General features: G+C 37.3%; 1 protein-coding gene and 1 pseudogene across 1 annotated transcript; one reads left to right on the top strand and one right to left on the bottom strand.

Annotated features, from left to right (window-relative positions):
• Window positions 1–13,338: 13,338 nt before the first annotated feature.
• LOC132061351 (uncharacterized) lies at window positions 13,339–14,789 on the bottom strand. The gene is made up of 4 exons (XM_059454186.1): window positions 14,101–14,789; window positions 13,896–13,959; window positions 13,632–13,724; window positions 13,339–13,572 (listed from the first exon to the last, which is right to left on the bottom strand). The coding sequence occupies exons 1-4, from the start codon at window positions 14,787–14,789 to the stop codon at window positions 13,339–13,341; spliced, it is 1,080 nt and encodes a 359-aa protein (XP_059310169.1).
• Window positions 14,790–22,556: 7,767 nt separating this feature from the next.
• On the top strand, window positions 22,557–26,487 carry LOC132059749 (GDSL lipase-like; annotated as a pseudogene).
• Window positions 26,488–26,771: the final 284 nt, after the last annotated feature.

Here is a 26,771-nt window from a genome sequence, read left to right as displayed (position 1 = left end):
AAATTAAATCTTGGAGCCATTTAAGCAAATTTAAACAAGAAAATTAGCAGATCATAAAAAAAAAAAAATCAAGAAACTCACAATATGAAAGAATTTCAAGAACTCATTTCAAAACCCTTCATTGTTTACACTTCCAAAATGGAACAAAATGTTAAGTGTAAAAAAGAAGCTTTTTTTGGAGATTCTTTGCATACTGTCAAAAAAAAAAAAAAAAAGCAATGTACCATTATAGAGGAAGGTATATACTACTACTATAAAAAAAAGACATTAAATTAAACTTATGTAGGACTGCCTAGCCTGTCCTCAACCCATTCGTCTGATTCTTCACTGTTCTTCTTCTTCACGTGAGTGATTCTGAATGCCTCATCTTGAGGCAATATCCTCCCTTGTTTGAGTTCTTGCAAAAAGAACTAAGTTAAAACCTAACCCTAGAATTAAAAACTAATCCTAAAAGAAGAGCAAGCTGTCAAGAATAAGCACCTTAAATGGCTAGAACTGAATAACTAAACATAGAAATTTCACATAACTATATTAATCTATATTAATCATTAATAGTTGGGAAAATAATACCAAAAAGGGAAAAAATTACCTCAAATGGTGTATTTTACAAGCTCTATTTACAAGCTCTTCTCTCATAGAGGGCGCCATATCTATCAATCTACAATGCTTTCTTGCAAATATCTAGAATTAAGACGGAAGAAAAAGCATTATAATGTTTAATCAGTTAATTAACATTTGTATTTACTGAACAAATGCACTCGAGAAATGAAAATCCAAAATAACACACAACCATCAATTAGAAAATAGAGCTAAAAAATTAATAATAAAACTTTCTCTTCTAGCAACATTGCAAATAAGAAATCAAATAATTAATTAGAGGGATACTTATCAGTGCAAATAGGAGAAGATCTTTAAAGCCCTAATTCCGGTAATAGCTTTGACAGAACAAAAGAGTTTTTTTTTCAGTGGGTGGCGACGGCAGAGACTGGCCTAGGGACGGCGCACGATGAGCAACAGGTAGTCACTGGCGATGGACGATGGCTGAAATCAAATAGAGAGAGAAAGATAGAGAGAGAGAGAGAGAGAGAGAGAGAGAGAGAGAGAGAGAGAGAGAGAGAGTGTGAAATGAGAAATGGGAAAAAGCTAGAGTGTGATATTAATTTGATTTACCGATCTCGGGTGGTCGTTTAATGTAATTTAATTATTATTTATTTCAAAATGTTCCGATTTCGTGAGGTCGCTAATCGTAGAATTACTTTAGAATTTTTTTTTAATTATGTATTCCCACCACATGTCGTTGCCCAATTAATTATATATTTAATTTCTTGAAAATACTTACTGACCTCGTGTGGCTGGTATTGTTTCACGGGTCAAGTTTTTGAGTCGGTAATGTATTTTTAAGAATTTACTATTAAATTAGCGACCTACTGAGGTTGGTTTTTGTAAAATAAAAAGCTTATACCGACTTCATGAGGTCGCTTTTTTACCGATCTCATTGATGTTGGTTTTTGTAGGTCGCTTTTCAGTAGTTTTTTAGTAGTATCTTTGAGAGTGATCTGTTACACCTCGAAATTTCGAGTTGTTGCGTGGTGAACAGACTAACGCAAGTTAAGGTGTATATGATGTCCCTACAAGTAAGAAGGGATACTTAATGATTCTAATTAAGATTCCAAAGACATCTGAGGCAAGAGAAGAGGGCTCGTTGGAGAAAGTTAAGGTAGAGAGTGTCTTACTCCTTGTACAAATGTACCAGCAGGTATTCCTGGTAATTTACAGGATTAAAAGTCTAACGGATCGAATCGCTGAAATCTGAACTGATTCAGGAAATTTTGCAGACATCAGTCAGTGCCGACGGGCCGTCGACATGTCGATGGACCATCACTGTGCACCGTAAATATGTTTCTGTAATCTGTAATCTGCAATCTGCAGGCACAAGTCGACGGACCGTCGACACGTCGTCGGATCGTCGACCTGCTCGTCGAACCGCCTCTCTGGAATATTCCAGTTCCAGCTATAAATATAGACAACCCTTGTTCTTATTTTTCATATCCCACCTTCTCCACAAGCTCTGAAAACTCTAGAATATTCCCTCCAGTATATTAACACATATCCAAGAGCAATCAAGGATAAAACACCAAGAATTGGTAGAATCAAGTGTAGAGAAGATCACTAGGGTTTGTGGAAGCCAAGGTTTCCTTTGGAATTGAAGTTGGGGTTTTCTCAAGTGAAGTATATTCATCCAAAGACCATTCCTACATAATCAAAGGTGAGTTTTACACTTGTTTCATGTTATTGAAGGTATTGAGTGGTTGAAGGACTTGGATTAGAGAAGAATGTAGAATATGAGCTCAAATATGGAAGTAATGGTATTTTGGGTAGTAAGTTCATTTAAGTCATGATTGTTAGTGTGAGATGAGTACAACCTTGTTATGAATGATGCTAATAACGTTGAGGAGGTATTATATGAGAAGGAATATGGTGTTGGGTTGTAGCTATAGTTGTGAATGATTTGAAAGGAAATTGTGAGGATTGAATAATGTTTAAATTGAAGAAGTTTATTGATTACAATATTATAGGTGTTGTTATTGATATTTGGGAGTTGTTTATTAATATGGAGGAAGTTATTGAAATAAAGGAAATGCTGCCCGATTTTCGTTAGCCCTTAGTCGCCTTAGCTTAGCCTTAAGCATGTTTCTAATGATCTAATGTAGTACGAATTCTCTTGAATGTAGAGTTGTGAGCTTGGAAGGAGAACTCTTAGTTGTTAAGGAGACGTAAAGGTATGTAAGGCTGGTCCCTTTCTTTCGTTAAGGCATGACTCTTAAATTACTACCTTCCATATATTCCATGACCTTCTTACCTCCCAAAAGATGAAAGTTAAAGATTCTTAAGAGCTTCTTATGAGATAGAGATAAGATATGCCCCATGTTAATGATGGTGATAATGATACTATGATAATCTTGATATTTTTATCTTTATGATTTCATTGATGTTATTTCTTGTTGTTGCCTCAGCTCATGATGTTAGCTCCTTCAAAGGTGAGACCTAGTGATGATGATTATTTTATAATGTAATCGGAGTTTCCCAACCTTACGTCACTCCGATAGAGTTATAGCTTTTACTTGAGCTCTCATGCATGCTTTATGTTATTTTTATGTATGATCACACCGTGAATAGTTGGCCGGGCAGTTACCACTACGATAGGCGTAGTGGGTAGCTATGATAATGACACCGTGCCTTTATGGCTGGGCAGCACCACTAGTGGGCGGCTTGAGACGTTTACCCCGGACGTGGGAGGCTCGAACGCGGGCTAATGATGTTCACACCGCACCTATATGGTCGGGCAGTTTATATATGTATACATGATATGATGATGTTTACTATTAAGAGTAGCATGCATGACTCTGCCTTAAGAGGCAATCAGTTACAGGTTATCTCTTCATCTCATGTTCTCTTACCTCTTTATTATGTTGATATACATGCCTTACATACTCAGTACATTTTTCATACTGACGTCCTTTTCTTTTATGGATGTTGTGTTCATGCCCACAGGTAGACAAGGAGACGGTTCAGATGCTCAGAAGCTTACTCAGCAGATTTACAGGAGCAGCCCACTACTCCAGAGGTGCAGCTTATTGGTATATTCTTTTGTGTACATATTGGGGCATGGCGGGGTCCTGTCCCGTCCTTGTGATTTCAATATTCCAATTAGAGGCTCATAGATACTTATGTGTGGGTAATAAGTGTTATGTGACCTCCTTAGTGTATGTCTTGCACATTATTTTTGTAGCCTTATGGGCCTATGGTTATATATATGTTTTTGGGAGGTATTTAGTGATTATTCACAGTAAGTCTTGATTTGAGAAATTTCATATATATGTTCAAGTAGGGTATGATAGTTAGCATGATGAGTGGTGCTCGGTAGCCAGCTCCGAGTACCCGTCATGGCCCACTAGTTGGGTCGTGACATGATCCTGTTTTAGTTTTATGCTCAACCTCTAGGAATCAGCTTTTAGATCAAGCCTGCTAGAGTTTTTCTACATGAATGGTGGCTGACTCAGAGTAAAAATGAAAAGCACAAGATGATCATCTATCTTTGTTCAAATTATCATTTGCTGGGCGATGTGGACTACAAGATGTTCTTGCATATATAGGTATCAAAGAAGATTTTAGATAAGAAGCATTCAGCAACAAGTTCTATGGTATTTGAAAGCAGCTATGGATAAAGCATTTCCCAAGTTTAAGCTAGATTTAGAGTGGCACCAACTATGTGAAGTTGTGGAAAAGCTCAAACCAAAGGCTAGCATAAAAAATGTGATATGGAACCTGCCACAAACTGGAAAGATAAAGATCAACACTGATGGAAGCTATATAGAGAACTTACGACAGAGCTGGAATTGAAGGAATAGCCAGAGATTACTGTGGAAGATTGATTTTTGCTTTTCTGTTCCTATTAAAGGCATTAATCATAACATGGTTGAAGCAATGACCATAAGATATGTTGGTCAGTGGATACAAGACAATGGATATAAGAATTGTTGTATTGAATCTGATTCATTAATTGTAGTGGAAATGTTGAAAAACAGGACCACTAGAAATCTAATCATTAAGGACATCATTGAAGATACCATTGAAATGGTTGATCAACAAGAGTCAACTGTCCAACACTATTTTAGAGAAGGAAACCAGGTGGCAAACTACTTATCAAAGCATGCTACAACACTGGAAAATCCCCTCATAATTCAGGATACTCAACAAATGCCAAGAGGAGCCATGAGAGCTTATATTTTGGATCAAAGACAAATGCCTAGAATGAGGATAAGATATGACAAAGCTAACTTTTTTGTGTGCTAAACTGTGTAGATAACAGTATATACTAGAGAATGTACAGTTAACTAGGTTTAACATTCTCTTAGGAAGGAGTTGAGCACAATCTGTGTATGTATATCAGGGGTATGGTCTAGCCCTCCCCTTCGTTTGTTTTTGCATAAAATGATATACAATACCCCCCCCCCAAAGACACTTATCATGGAAACTTTATAAAAAATAGCATCAAAATATGAAATTAAGTAAAAATGCTCAAAACAGGGATTGGATTGTTATAATGTTTTGCATACTAATCATGTCAACAACTGGAATATATGGCTCTGAAACCAATGTATTATGTACTCGAAATACCTAATTATGAGACTTGTGCACATGCTCCACAAGCGGGCTTGGCGAGGAGGAAAAGAGGCACTTTTGGGAGGATTTGGATGATATTGTGAGAAGTGTTTCGCTCTCCGAGAAGTTTTTCATAGGAGATTTCAATAGCCATATTGAGGCAGCTTCAAGGGGTTATGACTGTATGCACGAAGGTTTTGGTTTTGGGGATAGAAACGATAGAGGTATCTCGCTTTTGGATTTTGCTAATAAGGCGCAAATAGACTACTCACTACTTAGGCAGGGCGACGGAGGTCTATGTAGAGACTACAAGGTTATCCCTAGCCAAAATCATACAACCTAGTATTAGCTCTTGGTAATGGATTTGGAGATTAAGAGGAAGAAGAAGAAGAGGGCGGTGGGTGACCGACCAAGGATCAAATGTGGTGGTTTGACGGCGGCGAAAGCTTAGAAGATGGGGAAAAAGTTGATGGAGATGGGGGATGGGGGAGTACTGGCGATGCTAGCAGCATGTAGGATAGGACAAATAGTTGCATCATGGAAGCAACGAGAGAGGTGCTAAGGGTCCTAAGGGGTAACTTTAGTGGACATCGCGGGGATTGGTTGTGGAATGGAGAAGTTCAAGGGAAAGTAGAAGCAAAGAAAGTTGCTTACGCGATGTTAGTGAAGAGCAAGGACGCGGAGGATAAGTAGACGAATAGGGAACGACATAAAATGGCGAGGAAGGAGGTGAAGTTAGTGGTGACAGCAACAAAAACGTCTGCTTTCCAACATTTGTATTTGGAACTAGAGGACAAAGGCGGGGATAAAAGGTCGTACAGGCTAGCCAAGGTGAGAGAAAGGAAGGCTCGAGACCTGGATCAAGTGAAATACATCAAAGACTAGGAAGACAACGTATTGGTGGAAGAGGCACTCATTAGACGGAGATGGCAGGAATACTTTCATACACTCTTGAATGAAGAAGGAACAAAGTCATTGTGTTGGGAGAGCTGGAGCATTCTGATAGGCTTCACGATTTTAGGTATTGTAGGCGTATTACAGTTGAGGAGGTTAAGGGGCTATTCGTAGGATGCGCAGGGAAGAGCGATCGGGCCTGACAAGATCCTGGTGGAATTTTGGAAGTGCACGAGCAGGACAAGTATGGAGTGGCTGACTGGGTTGTTTAATGTCTTATTTAGGATGACAAAAATGCCAGAGGAATGGAAGTGGAGTACGATGATACCTTTGTACAAGAGCAAGGGAAACATTCAAAATTGCAAAAATTATAGGGGATCAAGATGCTGAGCCATACTATGAAAGTGTGGGAGAGAGTGGTGGAGATGAAGGTGAGAAGAGGTGTGTCTATTTCGAAAAATCAACTCGGATTCATGTCGAGGCATTCAACTACAGAAGCCATTCATCTGGTGAGGAGATTGGTGAAGCTGTACAGGGAGAGGAAGTAGGACTTACATATAGTGTTCATCGACCTAGAAAATGCATACGACAAAGTGCCAAGGGAGGTTCTATGAAGATTCTTGGAGGCTAGTGGTGTACCTATGATGTACACTAGGGAGATCAAGGACATGTATAATGGAGCCAAGACCAGGATAAGGATAGTGGAAGGAGACTCCGAGCACTTCCCAGTTGTGATAGGGTTGCACCAGGGGTCATCCCTTAGCCTGTTTTTATTTGCTCTGGTGATGGATGTTTTGACACGATAAATTCAAGGTGAGGTTCCTTGATATATGTTATTTGCAGATGACATAGTTTTGATTGATGAGACTCGCGCCGGAATTAACGCTAAGCTGGAGGTTTGGAGACAGACCCTGGAATCTAAAGAGTTTAGATTGAGTAGGACTAAGACAGAATAGCTAGAGTACAGGTTTAGTAGAGTAGCACACGAGGATAGTGTGGACGTGAGACTTGATGCCCAGCTCATTCAAAAGAGAGAAAATTTCAAGTATCTTGGATCTATTATCTAAGAAAACGGGGAGAATGATGAAGATGCCACACATTTTATTGGTGCAGGATGGATGAAATGGAGGCTTGCATCCGGAGTCTTGTGCGATAAGAAGGTTTCGCCGAAACTTAAAGGAAAATTCTACAAAGTGGTATTAAACCAACTATGTTGAATGGGGCGGAGTGATGGCCAGTAAAGAACTCTCACGTTCAGAAGATGAAGGTAGACGAAATGAGGATGTCGCAGTGGATGTATGGGCATATGAGGAGAGATAAGATTAGAAATGAAGATTGCGGTACAAGGGGTTGGCCTCGGTGGAGGAAAAGATGAGAAAATCGAGACTGAGATGGATCGGGCATGTGCAGAGGAGATGCGCAGATGTCCCAGTGCGGAGGTGTGAGAGGTTAGTATGGATGGTTTCAGAAAGGGTAGAGGTAGGCCGAAGAAGTATTGGAGAGAGGTGATTAGACAAGACATGACACAGTTTCAGCTTACCGAGGACATGACCTTAGATATGAGGTTGTGGAAGACACGGATCAGGTAGAAGGCTAGTAGGTAGTTGTGCGTGTCACGTTTCGTTAGTAGGTAGTTGTGCGTGTCACTTTTCATTTTACTCTTGTAGTTCATTGTCCTTTGATTCCTGTTATTATTTGTTGTGTCTTGTACTTTGATTGGCATATGATTTTATGGTAGTTACGTTATTTTTTTCCTTTTCCCGACTGCTTTGTCATGCTTTATTTAGTATTTTCCCATGACTGTGTTACTGTTATTATTTCCTTTTTCGAACTGATGAGGTATGCTTTTCGTTGAGTTGAGAGTCTTTTGGAAACAGCCTCTCTACATCCATGGTAGGGGTAAGGTCTGTGTACACTCTACCCTCCCCAGACCCCACTGGGACTACACTAGATATCTTGTTGTTGTTGATGTACCTAAATAGGAGACTTACGGGTTTTTCTTGAGGAAGTGGATCTGCAGCAATGACAACTTGAATTACCAGTTGTAGGATATCCTGACGAATCAGATGAATTCTCTTTGTCCACAATCTGGATATCATCTAGAAGATGTAAAGCGTATATCTATCATATTATAGTGGAAAACCATTTATTTTTTCATCACCCATAATGGTGTATTTATACATTATCTGTAGGATTTAGGGAGATGACAAGCGAATGTGCTAATTAATACCCCTTATGGGTCGATCCGACCCAATTAACTATTTCCAACAATAACTTAATTTAAAACAAATTCGAAGGAGAAAATTTGGGGCGAGATGTAAAAGCTTATGCGTCGTATAGAAAAAATCAAATTTTATGGTTCTAGAACCTGCACAAAACATGTGTTTCCCCCCTCTATTTTTTTTTATTTAAAGCAAAGTCCACTAGGCTTGTGAGCCTAGGGCTGGTGTTATAAATGTTCTCAAAACAAATTAACGAGTCTTTACAATGTAGCCAAATGGCTAATAAACAAGAAAATTTAAACTAATGACCAACTTAAGTCTTATATGAGGACTTAAGTTGGTACTACAAGTTGCTACTACATAAAACCACTGATCTAGACTTTGAAACAAAATAACTTATAAAGGCAATGACTGATGAATTCCTGCAAGACAGCAACTAGAGCTTGTTCTATGCATGACAAATAGCATCTGATGAGTATTTGCACGCATGTCTCTACTTGTGAAAAGCAGCAGATATGCAATTCTGCATAATATTGCAAATTCATGTCACTAGATGCCAAAACAAAGCACTCATAATGCATCTTGAGACCTGCTAGTGTTAGACTCTCAGGGGTCGTTTGGTGCATGGTATACATAAGCACTCATTTTTAATGCATTTGGTAGAAGGTATAAATTTATCTGGGATAAATTTATACCTCTCAAACACGTTACAAAATGAAGCCTAATCCTAAGGGTGGGATGTCCCACCTTATCCCAAGAAGTGGGATAAATTAGTCCCGGGATTATAATCCCGGGATAATTTTGGCTATCTACCAAACGACCACTCAATTCTGCAAATTGATCCATAATATGTTCCTTGATGTAATCCAACCAACTAATGCTTTGCAACAAATCGCTTTTTTGTAAATCTGTAGCTGAGCCAGATTAATTCTCCATCAGTACCTCTGTCAATCAAATGGTGTCCCAAGTTTTATCCCTTGGTGCACCATATTTCCTCCATCTTCACTGAAAAGTCAACAGAAAACCAGCAACAGTGCAAGTGGCCTGTTGCATATTTTTGAATTCTGCATAGTCTTAAACTAGCATAACTAATGTACAAAATATCCTTAATACAGTCAAAACAGTCTCCATATGATGTCATCTCCTCTGCAGACTGAGCACAAAGTGCTAATACCACTGCATAAAGATTTGCCAACATGTAGAAACTGATTGACACTATAAGAATTTACCTTAATTCCCATGACACCAGTTCTGCAACTGCCAAATCATGTTGTATCATTAGGCCATCATTTCCTATAAGATCAAAATTCCATGTTTTTCTCAAGAAGAAAAAGTGACTTCTGTTGCTTGAGATCCAAAAAAGTGAAACCATATCATGTCCTGTATGATTAGGATCAATGGTACAAAGCATTTGAATAGCTATGCTAAGGATAAATTTCCACTCAGTTTGCATTATATCATTTCCTACCATGGTAAGATCAACAACAGTAAACTTAGCAGAAATTCCTACAAAACTACAATTTTCCAGTTTCCATGTATAGAGTTTGGCTGCAAAAAGGAGAGGAATGTTAATGTATAAAGACTCATCATGTTCTTCTCCAGAAGGATTTGAACATGATGTGTAGCAAACTCGGTAATTCATGATGCAAACTCGCACAAAAACCGAGAAAAACCAGTTCTTGAAACCATTTCATGTCCTATGTGACTAGGATCTATGGTGCAAAGCATTTGAATAGCTTTGCATAGCTGTAAATAATACTCAATATGTACTATATCATATCCAATTAGATTTGGATCAATAGCACAGTAGTTAGCACAATTTTCTGATAAGCTAGAATTTTCCAGTTTCCATGCATTAGGTGAACCTGCAAAAAAGAACATGTTGTTAGTGATCAAAAACTCATCTTGTTCTCCTCCAAAAGGACTTGAACAAGATGAGTTACTTCTTATAGCCCAAAACCAACAACTCCTTCTCATAGCACTATCACCCTGCTGCAAACCCACCAGAAAAATCAGCTCCAAACAACCACCTCCTATTTATTGTCAAGTTATCAGGAGAATGAGCATGAAATGCCAATACCACACCCTGATACCTTGTCAATATTGAGGTCTTGCCCAAACCTCCATATGCATCTGCTAACATAACAAAAGCAACCCATCTCAGTACTCCTCCACCAAAAATGAGACACCACCAATTTCCACTCAAATGCATATGCATAATAGCTGTCCAAACCTCAAATATTGCACATCTATATATCATGTTAAGCACCAGACACAGCCACTCAATATCATATCCTGTGCTCAAAGGATCAAAAGAGTAGGTGTAAAAAAATATTACTAATAAGAAGTTCTACATTGCGCCTTTTTCCTTTTTGCAAAGAAACACCTTGGCATTGATTTTTGAAATTGCACATTATATACATTGCGAGGCCACTCAATATCTTCCTTTTCAAAGGATCAAAAGAGTAGATGTAAAAATATTACTAAACACCTTCACTTGGTTTTACATTGATTTCTGAAAATTCAAGAAACCAACATTAGTAGAAAATAGACTCATTATACTCTCCTCCATAAGAACTTGAGTATAATGATATCCTTTTTTCCACTTTAAACCTCCAGGATTCAGCTTCAATATCTCCTCTTTGTTCTTATTCTCAAATATGGACATTTCAACTTGTCACTATTGAGAATTTTTCTTCCTTTTGAGTACAATTCTGCAAAAGTAAACACATTCACCTCACCATGATCTAGAGCAACATTTGCCAAATGATCAGCTAACTGGTTGCCTTCTCTCATGATATACTGAACTTGGACATCTGCATTGTCAATGATATCTAATAACTCTTCAACTTGAAATGCTATATGCCTTGGGGGTTTCCAAGATCTATCTAGTATGTTCTTCATCAGAAGAGACTCGGTCTCCAAAATGAATGAGTATACATAATGTGCCAAGCAATATCTAGCAGCTTCCAACAAAGCTTGAGCTTCAGACTCAGTATTAGTGCTATTCTCCATCTCCTTAGCACTTGAATGCACTAGATCACCTACAACATCCCTCACACAAAAGGCAAATGCACTTCTACCAGGATTGCCCCTAGTAGCACCATTTGTGTTACACTTGATGACCCCTTCAGGTGGAAAATGCCATAACACCTTTGTAACTTGCAGACTTGGCACAAACTGTTCCATGATTCTGAGAATATCATGCCATCTATATGGTACATTTTTTACCCCAGGCTTCCTTAATCTCACCAGTTGTTGAATGTCACTAGAAGCTTGATAAATCACCCTACTAGTAGACACTCTATTCCTATGCTTATCTCCATTCCTCTTCTTCCACAACTGCCAAACTATGATAGAAGGTATAGCATGGAATAAATTCTAAATTCTTGTTGGCACATCTGCATACTACCATTGCATAATCACTGGTATAGATGCCTACCTTGGATGTTAATCCCATGTACCGCGCAAAAATATGACCATGTCCTTTGAGGCGTTGCACAATTCAAGAATATATGAGGCACAGTTTCTTCCTTTGGCTCCACACAACAATCACATCTAGATGGCATATTATATCCCCAACTTTTAATCGCATCATCAAGAGGCACTTTAAAGTGCCACACTGTCCACATCAGAAAAGAAATCTTGAATGGCAAGCCTTTCACCCAAATCTTCTTGTATACAATTTTCTTTTCAACTTTGCTTCTCATATACTCCCATGCAGACTTCACACTAAACTCTCCATTAGTTTTCAACATCCATCTTGGTCTGTCCAATTCTCCAGGCTTTACAGGTGGCTTAACTTCATTCAAAATGAATTCAGCTAAGTCCTCAAGCAAGTTATTTCTAATAGCAGGTTCATGCCACTTTCCATTAGTAACAACATCTGAGACATTTTCTATAAACTCATTGCAAGGAAAATTAGCAAGAATAATGAAGTATAATGGTCCAAGACCAGTCCAGTTATCAAACCAAAATAGTGATGAGCCCATTCTCAATTGCCACAGTATTTGATGCTCAATCATGTCTCTTGCTTGTAACATTTTCCTCCAAACATGAGAACCTCTCTTCCATGGTACTAGAACTGGATTATTCTTTTTCATATACTTCATGCCCATAAAAGCATTCCAAAGAGATGGCTTAGTCCTCATATTCCACCAGAGCTTAGCAAACAATGCCAGTGACATGTTTGCTAGAGATCTAAAACCAAGACCACCCTCATCAACTGGTAAGCACACCTTTTTCCATTTAGCTCAATGTCTATTACTCTCTCCAATTTTGTTACTCCAATAAAACTATGCAAAAATCTTATGCAGCTTTGTGATCACAAGTGATGGAGGATCAATTGCAGACAAGAGATGCATTGGCATTGCCTGCAGAACATGCTTCAATAAAATTGCTCTTCCTCCAAAGGAAAGAAGTTTGCCTTTCCATCCTTGTAATTTATTTCTACTTTAGCAAGCAATTCTGAGTAAAAACACATCTTGCTCTTGCTATAATAAATAGGACAGCCAAGATACATCAATGGAAATGCCTGTCTAGTAATGCCAGTAATTCTTTCTACTTTTTGAAACACTTCTTTATCCACCCTATCATGCAAGTAAACTGAACTTTTTGCTTTATTTATCAACCGAAAGTCGCTTCATATGCACAAAAACCTGCATAATCAGTCTCAAAGAGATATCACAAGATGATGCAAAGATGATAGTATCATCTGCATATGCAAGATGATTAATAGAAGGACTCCATTTTGGCATCCCATAACCAGTATACCACACATTATCATTCAATGAATTCAGTGCTCTAGACAAAACTTCAGCTGCTAGAATGAACAAAGTAGGTGACAATGGATCACCTTGCTTTACCCCTCTAGTTGAATGAAAGAAACCATGTGGCTGTCCATTAATGAGCACAAAATACCAGTTATTTCCAACCAACTCATAAATGTAACTAATGAACCTCTCAGAAAATCCCATTCTCCTCATGACATTTGTGAGAAAAAGCCATGACAATCTGTCATAAGCTTTTGTCATATCAAGCTTCATTATAACATTAAGGACTATTTGACTTCCATTCTTCTTTCCTTTATTAGTTCTGAGCCTATATCAGTTATAATCTCTTGAGTTAATAAGATGTTCTCCACTATACTTTTACCCCTCACAAAACCAGCTTGATTTTGAGAAATCAATTTTGGTAACAAGTGAACCATCCTTTCATGAATAACTCTAGAAAAAACCTTATTAACAAAGTTGCTTAAGCTTATAGGTCTCATTTCACTAAATGTCTGAGGATTCTGCTTTTTAGGCAACAAGACAAGATTAGTGTGAGTTATGTACCGAGGCAGTTGCATACCTCCAAAGAAATCCCATACCATATTGAATATATCATCTCCAGTGATATCCCAACATTTTTGGAAAAACATGCCTGTGTATCCATTAAGTCCACCTGCACTTGCATTATTCAAACCAAACACTGCATGCTTGACTTCATCTTTAGTAGGATTAGCTATCAATTCGCAATTTGTTCGGGTGTGATCATTCTAGGAACTCGCTTTGCAAAATATCAAGCGAGTAGGCACATTAGTTTCATGGAATTGGGCATGATAAAATCTAACACCCTCTTCAGCAATTTCTTCATCTGTTTCAAGCTAAGTTCCTTGAGAATCCTGAATTCTTCTAAGCTGTAGAAATTTCCTTTTTCCATTCACATGTGCATGGAATAATTTTGAATTCTTATCACCTTCTTGGAACCATTGAAGGCCAGCCTTTTGTTTCCAATACTCCTCCTCCAATGCATACACTCTAATCAATTCAGCTTGTACCTTCTGCAGCTTTTCTCTATTGAGTAAAGATGGATCCGCTTTCGTTGCTCATGAGCTTTAATGACCTCTTCAAGATTTGTAACCTCCTGAAATATATCCCCATATGTTGCTCTACTCCATTGTGACAACACTTTCTTCATTTTCTTCAGTTTCAAGTTAAAGGACATGAAAGAGTTTGCTGGCACATCAGTATTCCAATTTGCTCTCACAACATCAAGGAAAGTTTCATGTTTCACCCAAAAGTTAAGAAATCTGAATGACTTCCTAATTTGAACTGCTTTTTCTTTGCATTCCAACAATAGAGGAGAGTGATCAGAACCATTTTTGATCAAGTGTGTGATCTCCAAACCTGGAAACAGCTGTTGAAATTCAAAGTTACCAAGGCATCTATCCAATCTCTTGAATATACAGTTCCCAACACCTCTTCCATTCCACCAGGTATACACACTACCTTTGTATCCCAAGTCTGTTAAATTGCATGTGTTGATGCAGTGCCTAAAATCCTCCACCTCATTCAAAGAGACAGGTTGTCCACCATACTTTTCATGCTCGTCTGTGATCACATTGAAATCACCACCAACAAGCCATGGTGTATTCATATCTGATGCTAAGTTGTACAAGGAATCCCACAACTCAATTCTTTCAATCCTGTCACACTTAGCATAAACTAAAGTGACAGTCATCTCCATGCCAATATGCCAATTAGATAGTCTCAAAGTTGAGTTCGAACACTATCTATTAGAATATCCACCTCAAATTCATCGAAACAAATGCCCAAATCTTACCGGACACATTACTCATTACAAATTCCAATCGGCCTTCTTCTATAACTTTCCAACTTATAGGCTTGTTGGAAAGGTTCCATCAAACCTATAAGAAAGAATCTGTATTTGTTATGTATTGTGAGAAGTCTCCTAAAAGCCTTCTTAGTTTCTACTGATCTTATATTCCAAATTAGTGCATTCATCACTAATGTTGGGATTTAGATGAAGTTCTCCTTGTGTGTACCCCTGGAAATTGAGGTACATTATTCTCCTTGGCATTTTTCCTCCTGTTTTGGCCAATTACCTTTTCAACTTGTTTAGGATATAAATCTCCATCTCTTGCAGCATTCATGAAGTTTTGAGTTGTGGATTCCTCATCCATGTCAAATTTTGCTTCCTCACCACCAATTACTGCTACTTGCAAATTCCTATTAGCTACCAATGCAAGTTGTGTCTGCTTTTGCAACTTAGAAGTAAATTCTTGTTGCACCTGAACCGCAGAGAACCACTTGATGTGCGACAAATTTGCGTAAGAGAGCTTGATTGCTTTGTTTCTTCATTTTTCCATGACCCTTACCACTCTGTTGTTGCTGAGTACTACAAGCATCTTTATTCTCCTTCCCACATTGCTTTCCTTGACTAGCAGCATCTATAATCTTCTTAGCATTGCTCCTAGCTGCTAGACTTCCCACCTTATATTGAGAATGTTGTCTAGATTTAGGAGTTTCATTAGGTTCACTAGTATACTCCTGCATGCTATCAGTACATTGTGTTTTTGTTTCCTGCATGTTCATATCAACTTTCCTCTGTGAATTTGGTGTGATTTGAGTCACCTCCTTGGTCTGCACCTCCTGTTGAGCATTCCCACTATTCACCTCACCCACACCATCATCAGAACCTTTCTCAAATATTGAAACAAATTCTTGTCCCTTATTCACCTTATTAACTTGATCCTGTTGCTTCTGAATGCCATTAGCTACCTCCACTTCATCAGTAATTTTTTCAAACATATTTTAGATTTCTTGTGAGGATGAAACAGAGTCAATAGATTGCCTACTAATAGATTTTTTGCCTCCTATTATCTCACCCTCTTCCCCATCTTCCTCGGCTTTGTTCACTCCACGATTTCCGTTACTACTAGTGCCTTTATCCTCAGCAAAAGTAGTTGAAGGAATCTCATGACAAGCCTGATTAGTGGTAACCTTGTCCACCCCTGATCTGTAAGTTACTTCAACCTACTCTTTAGGCATAGAGGGTGAAGATTTCTTCTTTCCAGGAGTAAAAATAGGTGCATTGACATTCAAAGTCTTCTCAGCATCATGAACACCAATCTCACCCTCATGAACACCAGATGCCATAACCAACTGCTTATAAGAGTTGTTACCTGCATTCCCGACTTCTGCATTAGCTGGTTGTGCTTGCACCTGATCATTCTTGACCATCAACACACCTTCTTGCACACCATCATCATTTTCCAATGCTGCAAACTTATTAATTGTTTGAAAATCACTAGATTTCAGAATTTCTCCTTGCTTACTTGTACCACCATTCTCCTTTCCTATTGGCAAAGCAACCTGCTTTTGAGTGTTGTTATCAATCTCGACCTGCTTTTTTACCTTTTGAGTCTTCCACTTATATAGATCCTGGATATCTCCAACCACCTTACCACTCTTTAACACCTTGATCACCTGCCTAGGATTTCTATTCCTTGCGTGATTTGCCTGATTATTGTTTGCCTTTTTTGCCTTGGTTGTAACTTTTACTGCTTCCTTCTTATTGATAGGGACTGCAGCATGCTTTCCCTACTCTCCCTCATCACCTTCAATCTCTTCTTCACTCTCTTTATCTGGTAACAAATCAGGATGTAACTTCCAACATCCTTTCTCATCATGACCTTGCAAGCAGCATTCCTTACAGTACTTGGGCATGAAGTCATAGTGAATTCTCACCCACCTTGACTTGACATCACAAGTTTTACTATCGACAACCTGAATTTGAACCCTCTTAGGATGGTCAACTAATAAATCCACTTCAACTTTCACACGTGCACAGCTTGGCCTTATTTTATTTATGGTTGCCACGTCCAAAGTCAAGGGTTTTCCAACTGCTGAGGCATTGAAAATAGCTGCGACTGGCAAAGTAGTTTGGTGCTAGTGTAAGGAAAAGATATCCAAGCAATGGCAATGGAAGTCTCTTCCTTAGGATTAAACCAAGGATCCCATTTAAGTGTCCTCATGGGATAATACCATCGACTCTCCTTAATTCCAAAAATGGTTTTGACAAGAGGTAAACATAATCTTCAAATAATTCACATCAGATCAAAACATGCCTACTGCATAATAGTCCAATGGTAGCAGTACTCTTTAGTTCACATTGTTTTGGGATCAATGTACGTAGTGCATGCAAATCTGGCAAGCCATAGCTAAATTTACCCACTACTGCACATTGTAAGTTCTCATGAATTATCATTCTCTCAATCTCTTCCATGGTATATTGTATTGTTGGCTCACCATGATGGTACACGATCGGCTTCATTGGTATAGGCAAAACAGTCATGGAAGTCGACTATTGAGGGTCACAAGCATTCAAAGTTGTAGTTTTTAATATTTTGGAATAGTCTAGGGTTTGCATGGTAGTTGTTTGCGGTTGTGTGGGTGGCGCAGCCTCATGCGGAGAGCCGTACGGGGTGGCTTTCGAGAGGCATGAATGGCACGAAACTTGCACTCTCTCACTAGGTCGCCAAGTCGCCTAGAGAGAGAAGCTCGGGTTTTAGGGTTTTTTTGTCTCTTCGTATATTTCCAAAACGTCCCCATCTATTAGTTTTTTTTTGTTTTTTTTAAGCAAAGTCCACTTGGCTTTTTGGGCCTAGGGCTAGTTTTATTAATTTTCTAGAAAGCAAAAAATACCCCAAAGGGAGAGTACAAGTAAGGAGGACTAGGCCTTACCTTACTAATCCTATGAGGCAAAGAACCTCTAAACTAACAGGAATGTAGCAAAAATGAGCTCGAAATGATCAAATAAGCTATGATCACCACAGAGTTTATAACACACTCTATGATGATATTACACATGATAATGCTAAAATAATGAGAAAATAATATAAGAATAAAACTAGATCCTTAATCTCACGAACTTGTAAAATCTTCTATATTCATTGAATTTTCCACCTTGTCTTGTTCTTCATGCCTTTCCAAAAAATCTTGAAACTTTATCATTTCTTCTTAGATCTTGTGGATTTTGTTGAAGTGGCGGGAGGCTGCCTTTGTCTTCTTTGCTTGTCTCATTGGTATACGCAGCTGGGACAAATTCTTGATCATTTTCCCATCCTAGCTGCCATTCCTTGCATGAGTTTTGTGTCTTTTTACACTTTCCACATGTCCAGGAGACAAATCCCCATCCCTTGCAGTATTGTGGAAGTTTTGTGCAATCGACTCCTCATCCATGTCAATCCTAGGACCTTCACTAGATGGTATTGCTACTTGTAAATTACTTTGAGGTTTTGCAAGCATACCTTGTTGTTGTTGTTGTTGTTGTTGTTGTTGTGTAGTTGCCGTAAGATTTTTTATTCTGTTGCTGCTTGTTTACTTAGTTTCTTGCTTCTTGACAACGCTACTATCAACTTGTTTTAGTTCAGCTGGTGTGTTTATGTGTTTGCACACCACTTGACCTGCAATTCTTATGATAGATCTTGTAATAGCCAAATGCCCTCAACTTGACTAGGCGATGTTGTACTATCCTTAGCTATATCACCTGACATTGCTGCGGCCTTTCCATATATCTCAACACCTATAGATGGAGAAACCAAGCTATTTTCCTCATTAACAACACCGCAAGCAACTCGTATTGTCGCCATATTTCCCGAGTTTCTTTCATAAATTGCGGAAGTGCTCTTGTCCATGACAACGACCATCATGTTGTTATACCTCTTTATGTTGCTGCTGCTGTTTATTGACAGGAAATTCCTCAGATGTTACAGGAACATCAGCAGTAGCACTAGGAAGATCACTTTCCTCACCTTCTTCTTCAATTTGTTCACTCCATCTCTTCCTCTCACCACAAGAATCGGTAGCAAAAGTAGGGGAGCGAACATCAATACAAGCTTGGTTAAGTGTCACCAATTCTTCAACAGGTTGAGAGGAAGGAACCAAAACAGTAGCAAAATTGATAGTTACACCCTCTACCCATTCTTTAATATTCCCAGTCGACTTAGGAGTGAAGATATTGGCATTGACATTTAATAGTTTACGCGCCTTTCTCCCTTGCGGTAAAGCACTTGGGACAATTTGTTGTGAAATAACAGCCACGCCACGATCATCTACTACCTCACTAAGTCCCTAACAACATCTTCATTCGGCTTGGGACTCGGTGAATGGACTCCAACACTTGAGTAAGCTAACTGCGAGTTCTTATCCACCGATCACATGTTGCATTAGATCATTACGAAGAGGCACATCATTCTTATCCACCATAACTACCTCGACAAAGCAGGAGCTACTGACTTTATTTAACGAACAAAGCAGGCATTGCATTTGCAAGTGCATTCCTTACAGCAGCAACACTCGGCACTTTTCCCACCTTTGTACCTACTGCATCCCCACCTAATTTCACAGCATTATCAACCTGCTTCATCTTTGTCATTCACATGCTGTTGATTTCCCTCAGTAGCATGCAACACCACATCAGTATTAGCTTTAGGACCTGTAACATTCTCTTCTTGTCTGCCTCCATCTTGATCAACCTCAACACCTCTTCCTTGCACTTCATTGCCATCACCCAAAGCTACCAAACTTATTTGAGTTTGCATGGTACCGTGGAAAGTACCAACCTTATTCACGAGTTTGGTTTTGTGCGAAGCCGTTTATTACCATTGCCTTGATTCTTCCCATTATTCTTGCCATTGTTTGGCTGCCACTTGTATATATCATTAGTATTGCCAATAACCTTACCACTTTGTAGAATCTTAATAACATCTCTTCTTCCTTTGTTATAATTTCTTCTCTGATTATTCCCCTGCCAATTTTTATGTCCCTTGATAACATTTTGTACCACGATTTGATCTTTGTTTACTGCCACTTGCTTCCCCTTGTCTACAGTTACTATAGCTTGTTGTTCCTCAATCACATCCTCTTCCTCGATGTCCTCCTCACCAGAACATCCTTAGGCAGTAGAGTAGGATTTAACTTCCAACAACCCTCTTCATCATGACCTTGTAAGCAACACTCTTTACAATACTTAGGTAAATAATCATATTGAATGTTTACCCACTTAATCCTTGTTTCTCCAGTTTCGCACAGCTTGTATGGCTACTCTCTTTGGATGTTTCTTCAACAAGTCGACTTCCACTTTCACACGAGCACAACTAGGTCTCGTCTTATTCTTTGTAGCCAAATCTAATGTTAATGGTCTTCCTACAGCCGAAGCCATTGAAAAAAGTTGAGATTGGCCAAAAAAGTTTGGTGCTAAAGTGGGGAAAGATATCCATGCAATTGCAATACTTGTTTCCTCATCGGGTGAAAACCATGGGTCCCATTTCAAAGTTCTCATGGGATAAAGCCATTGCTTATCTTTTATCCAATACGCAGGTTTAGATAGAAGATTAACATAATCATCAAAGAGGCTGCATCTAATCAACACATACCTATTACAAAGAAATCCAATCGTAGCATTACCCTTTAAGTTCACGTTCGAGTTGGAATTGCATTACGTAGAAAATTCAAGTCGGACTGACCATAACTAAACTTTCAATGACGGCAAACTCAAGATCCTCTTTGGATTATCATGTGCCCGATCTCCTCCATGGTATATTGCACTATGGGTTCTCCGTGCACGTAGACTACTTTCTTTATGGGAATTTCGACTTTGGACGCTGATGCTTCACTGTTTGCATTCAACGTGGCTGGTTGTAGAATTTTAGTATAATCTAATGGTTTAATAGGTTGTGTAGTTGGTAATGGAGGCTGGACAACCTCTTGTGGAGGCTGTCCAGTGGCGGGAGCCGCCATTAATGGTTGAAACGAAGCTCTCTCTCTCTCTAGGAAGGAGAGAAAAGCTCCAAGCGGCTGATTTTTTCCTCATCTATTAGTTAGGTTTAGCCCCACCTGTTTTTTTTTTTTTTTTGGGGTTGAAAAGACTAAGAAATTTTATCTATACTAGAACGTTTATATTACAGAGATTAACTTGCCTAGGATACAATATTGTACCTAAACAATCATTTTCAAAAGCAAACATAACAAAAGTACAGGGTACATGTAAAACATTAGCTTTTAAAAACATTAAGATTACTTCCATATTTTGTTAGTCTATCTGCAAATTCGGTCCCTTCTCTAAAGATGTGCTTTATTTTGTACATTCTAGTAATCAACCACATGCAATCATCAGTAAGATTGCAGTTTAAGATCATTAGCACCAGTTAGCATATTAATAACCTCTTTACAATCCTTTACGATTTGTAGTGGCTGGTGACACGCTTTTTTCTAGTGCAATTTCTAGGTCAATCTTTAGTACCATAATTTTTGTTTGAACAGTTGTAGCATAGGGGATTCTTTTGTTGAACCCTACAATACATTTTCCATTATCGTCTCTTATTACTACTCCTTTTTTCTGGTTGTTTATGCAAGCCCCATCAATACTGAGTTTATATCCGAGCTTGTCTGGCAGTTCCATTTTATGTAGCAAATTTGCTTAATTGCCTCTCTCTTTTTGCAATTGGTCAAAAGGTAACACTCGATACCTTTGAGCCTTTGATAAGACAATCATTTTGGTAAGGTGTCTCTGTCCTCCTTTCTTGAAGTAGTTATCATTCCTATTAAATAAATGTCATATCGCAAAGGGGAAGATATCTTGGCAATGTCATAAGATTGTGAGCCGGAAGATTTTTGTTATATTCTTGATTTATCCACATAAGGCATGCTCCTTTATTAGAGCTTTATTAAAATCAGGTGGGGCACAATTAAATTTTCCCCAAAAACTTGTGGCCACCTTACATTTAATCATTATGTGTTTTATATTTCACGTTCTGGTCCACAAGCAAAACATTTTGTAGCCCCACCTGTGAAAAGTCTTGCACTTGATGCCAAGATCACATAAATTTTATAATAATAAAATACAGTAATATTATTTTGCTATGTGTTACCCATGTTCTATAATATAATAGACACTACAAAAAAAGAGTAATTTGCGAAGGTTGAAAGTTGCATTTCGCGGGGGTTTTACCCTCTGCTATTTGCTAAAGGAGGCTAAAACCTAAGCGAATTGTAACTTTTAACCTCCGCAAATTACCCATTTATTTATAGTGAGAGTGCTTTTGGGGTAACAAAATTTATCTTTCATGAAAATATTTTTCTTGAAAAGTATTTCTAATGCTTGATGGGTGAGTGAAAAATATTTTTCAAACATATATATATCTTAAATATTAATAATATTATCAAATTAGAGTGTTTTAATTAAATATTTGAGTTCTAAAAATTAGTAATAATATCTAAATTTTAGTTGGATGAAATATTTAAAAAATTAAAAGTTAAAATAATTGGAAGAAAATAACCTCCGCCCATAAATAAGGGAAATCAGTTTCCATAAGTAAGATAGTAAGGGAATCACTTTCCCCTTTTGCTAAAAAATGTGAAAAACATTTTTTAATAGTTAAATATATCAGAATTAATTTTTTTCAGAAAAATATTTTCATGAAAAGTACTTCCTGTCCATCAAACATGCCTTAAATAAAAAAAGTCTAAAAAAGAAAGTCAACGAGGTGGCATTATAAAATTCCATTCATTGGTGTATTCAGAAGTCAGAACAACTAATAATTTTCAAATTTTATCTTGCTCTACCTTATCCCTCCCATGAGAAATCTAAGCTTTCACCTATGCATTTTAATTTTCCTAGCTTGCTTTAATTTCCCAATTGGTTGTTTTGACAACCATCATGTGCAGAACAAACGCACAACTAATTTCTTTGTCTTTGGAGACTCCATGTTTGATCCTGGAAACAATAATTACTTAGAGAATATCAACGCTTACCGAGCAAATTTCAAGCCATATGGAGAATCATATTTTGAGCATCCTACTGGCAGATTTTCTGACGGGCGCCTCATCCCTGATTTTATTGGTAAGGGTTGTGTTTGGTACGAAAATATATTTTCCTGAAAGATAAATTATTTTCTTACTTATATTGTTGTGTTTGAACGTAAACATAAAGTATTGTCCTAAAGGATTTGTATAGGGGTATAATTTAGGCAAAATGCTATGGGAGTAAAGGGTGTGTGGTAAGGTGTGGGGGTGGTGGGGATGGGAGCTATGAGGGGTGGGAGTGAGGCAGGGTGTCAGTATATATATATAAAATAATATTTGACTTATATACGTAGTTTTTCTATATAGATATATAGTATAATTTTTCGATGAAGGGTGTTCAACTGGCCACTTTTTCATTTATGTAGCTATGCCACTGGGTGTATTGTAGGTGAAAATGAGAAAATTAGTACGGAATATCACTTGCTGAACTTTGTTTCCCTAGTTCCACTAGAGAAGTTCTTTCCTCATTTTTAAGGAACTTGTTTTAGAAAAAAACTTTTTTTGAAATTTTTACTAACCAGATATGAGAATACTAGAAAGATAATTTCCTCCATACCAAACACACCCTCAGTACCTTGACACTCTGATTTTATTGCAATCGCTTTATTATTTTCTGTTTTTGTTTTTCAATTTAATTTTAATTTTAATTTTATATAATGTGAGTATAAACTTTTTCCCACTATTAGCGGAATTTGCAAATTTGCCAATGATTCCATCATATTACCAAGCTCTTCACAACCGTTCCTTTTATGGAGTGAACTTTGCCTCTGGTGGTGCTGGTTGTCTAGATGAAACCTACAGTGGAAAGGTTGGTACATGATACATACCTTTAGTTTAAGATTATAAGATTTGAATTTTTTTTTTACTTTATGAAATTCTTGTTAAGTCAAAGTAAGACAAACAAATTAAACGGTGGAAGTATAGTTGATGCAATTGGAAATATTAAAAGAGCACAAATTTCAGAACGTCTAACAATATTCAAAATTTATTGCAGATAAATTTTATTTCTTCATTGGCTTACTACTCTTGTTAACTCCAATCACCACTCACCAATTAAAATTAGTTCCTCTGTCTCATCTATGTGGCTCCTAATTTCGAGAGTCAAACTTATTAATTTTGACCATGAATTTGGACATGAATATTTTAATTTTTTTTTGTAATAAAAATTTCATATTTAAAAATTATATAAAAAATACTCCTAATAGAGAATGTTTACGCGGATAGCTCAATTTGTTATGGTACTTTAGTTACAATTTTTATCGGATCAGCCATTAATGTTTATCATAGACATTAGTTAACCTTATGGTATAAATGTCCGTTTATATTGTTAGTTATAACTTATAACATGAAACCTAACTTGTTTTGTACTTACAGGTGATCAGCCTAAACACACAATTTGGCAATTTTAAGACTCTGACAGAAAAGTTGAAAGCACAACTAGGGAAAAAAGATTCAGAGGCATTGTTGTCCAATGCAATCTACTTGTTCAGCGTAGCCAACAACGATTATCTGCGTCTTTTCGACATTCCAGATATGCCTTCCGACATGTCTTGTTTAGCTTATACAACAGAGCAGGAATATATGAATATGGTGATGGATAACTTCGTCAATGTCACTATGGTAACAAAACACAAGGTTTTTTGTACACTAATTAAAGGCTTAATACATTAGTAACCGCTTAAATTTGTCAGTAAATTTCATTTAGATACACAAATTACGGCTTGCTCAATTGAGCACCTGGATACATGATAAAGTGTTCCTACTAGGCACTTTCGGTTCAAATTTTAAAAAACATTTTTATGTGTGTTCTCAAATGCTCATTACGTAAATAAGTTAACCATTTAAAATATGTCATCTGCTTTAACTATACGTATTTGAGAGTACGTATTTGTCTCAATATAACCTGTAAAACCGCAGGCATGTTACGTTCAATTGACGCTGATGTGTGTCAAAAGAGATGACCTATTTTATGTAGTTAACTTATCTATGTAATGAGCATCTGAGACCACGCGCAACAAAAAATTTCCAAAATTTGAACCAAAGTGTCTAATAGGAACACTATATCATGTGTTTATGTGTTCAATTGCAAGGGGCCATAAATGAAATTTACTGATAAGTTTAAGGTGTTACTATGTATTAACCCTTAATTAAACATGTCTATAGAGAGATAATTTGTTGTGTTGTTCTTTTTTTTTTTTTTTTTTTTTTTAACCAGGAAATATACAAGTTAGGAGGGAGAAAATTTGGCATCCAAAATCTGTTGCCCTTAGGCTGTTTACCAAGATTTAGGGGTCTTGCTTTTCTTAAGGGAAGGTCATCATGGTGATTGCTTGGATGAACTCAACTCCATAGTAAAGAAGCACAATTTAGCTCTTTTGCAAAAATTCAAACAATTCAAGAAGCAATTAAGGGGGTTCGAGTGCTCATATTTCAATATGTTTGATGCTCTTAATGAACTCTTTGAGAACCCTTCAACATATGGTGCGTTCCTTTAGAATTTAGCACGTAACACAACATATTTTTGATAATGAATTTAATATTATGTACACTGGCCGTCTAAAATTTCTAACCATATTAGAAAATTTTAACCTGATATAGCAGGTACACTATCTTATGTTTCCGGACTAATTAGTACTCAATTTATGGATGGTGACATATAGTTATCTTCCAAATAACATGATAAGACGTAGGCATTTTCGCCTTTTCCAACTTTTGGCCCGTCGGCCAAAATTAATTGCAGGCGCTGGCCAAAATATACAATGACCAATACATTGATTATGTATATTATATGTATATTGTATGTATATTATACATAATATACAAAACATATACATTACCGGCTATTATGTTTTAGAGCGGTCCAAAAATGTGTACACTTATAGCATGGAAGTTAAACTCTTTTGTAATTACAACCTTATGGTTAAGGTAAATTAAAGTGGGTGGAGATAATAATGATACTTCTTTTTATTATGTAAAGGTTTCGCAGAAGCAAAGTCAGCATGCTGCGGATTTGGTCCATACAGAGGATTTGGTATTTGTGGAGTGGCAGAGGCTTATGAGTTGTGCAAAAATGTGAAGGAACATGTCATATTTGACTCTTATCATCCCACTGAAAAGGCTTTCCATCACTTTGCACAAGTATGGTGGCAGGGAAATCCAAATTTGGTTGAGCCTCAAAGTTTGAAATCCCTCTTGGACTAGTCTCTCGCCCAACCTTCACCTTCTTCACTGATCAAGTTGAAGCATTCAATTTGAAGGGTTCAACGTTGGCTTACCGTCTGTGTTTAAGGTTGAACGTATTCAATTGAAGCTAATTCTATGCTTTCCCGCATCATAAGAAACTTTGATTATCAAATTGTATGTCATTTTATCTTTTCTCTTTTGATTTATTTTTCTATTACATTGAGATCAGGAAAGAAGAAGGAAAAAGATGAATAAGGAGAATTAAATTATTTACCTAATGTATTGTGAGAGACTCTCTCAATTGTACAACTAGATTGTAAGCTTTAGTGGTTATGTATTTTGGTCAATTGAAACCCCTTCAAATTAAGTTTTTAGTATCAAGAGTTACTTTAAGGTAATTTTAGCTTTATGTTACTTTGGGAGTGATCTCTTCCACGTGAAGGAACTTCATTTCTTGAGATGGCCGTGAAAAGTCATTTTTCGTATCTATATCATATTGTACTAAACACGGCAACACACTAAGTTAAAAGTATTTCTCAAAATATTCTTCAAAAGGTGATTGATCATTTTGTCCTTTTACAAAAAAATTTACTTTTCTATAATTCTAACTACACTTAATTGAAAATAATATTTCATCTACCTATTGACTTATACTACA

Source organism: Lycium ferocissimum, chromosome 6 (assembly GCF_029784015.1).
Source record: "Lycium ferocissimum isolate CSIRO_LF1 chromosome 6, AGI_CSIRO_Lferr_CH_V1, whole genome shotgun sequence".
In the NCBI taxonomy this organism is placed as follows: domain Eukaryota; kingdom Viridiplantae; phylum Streptophyta; class Magnoliopsida; order Solanales; family Solanaceae; genus Lycium; species Lycium ferocissimum.
The sequence above is the reverse complement of the archived record's forward strand: the minus strand, read 5'-3'. Positions and strand labels throughout refer to the sequence as shown.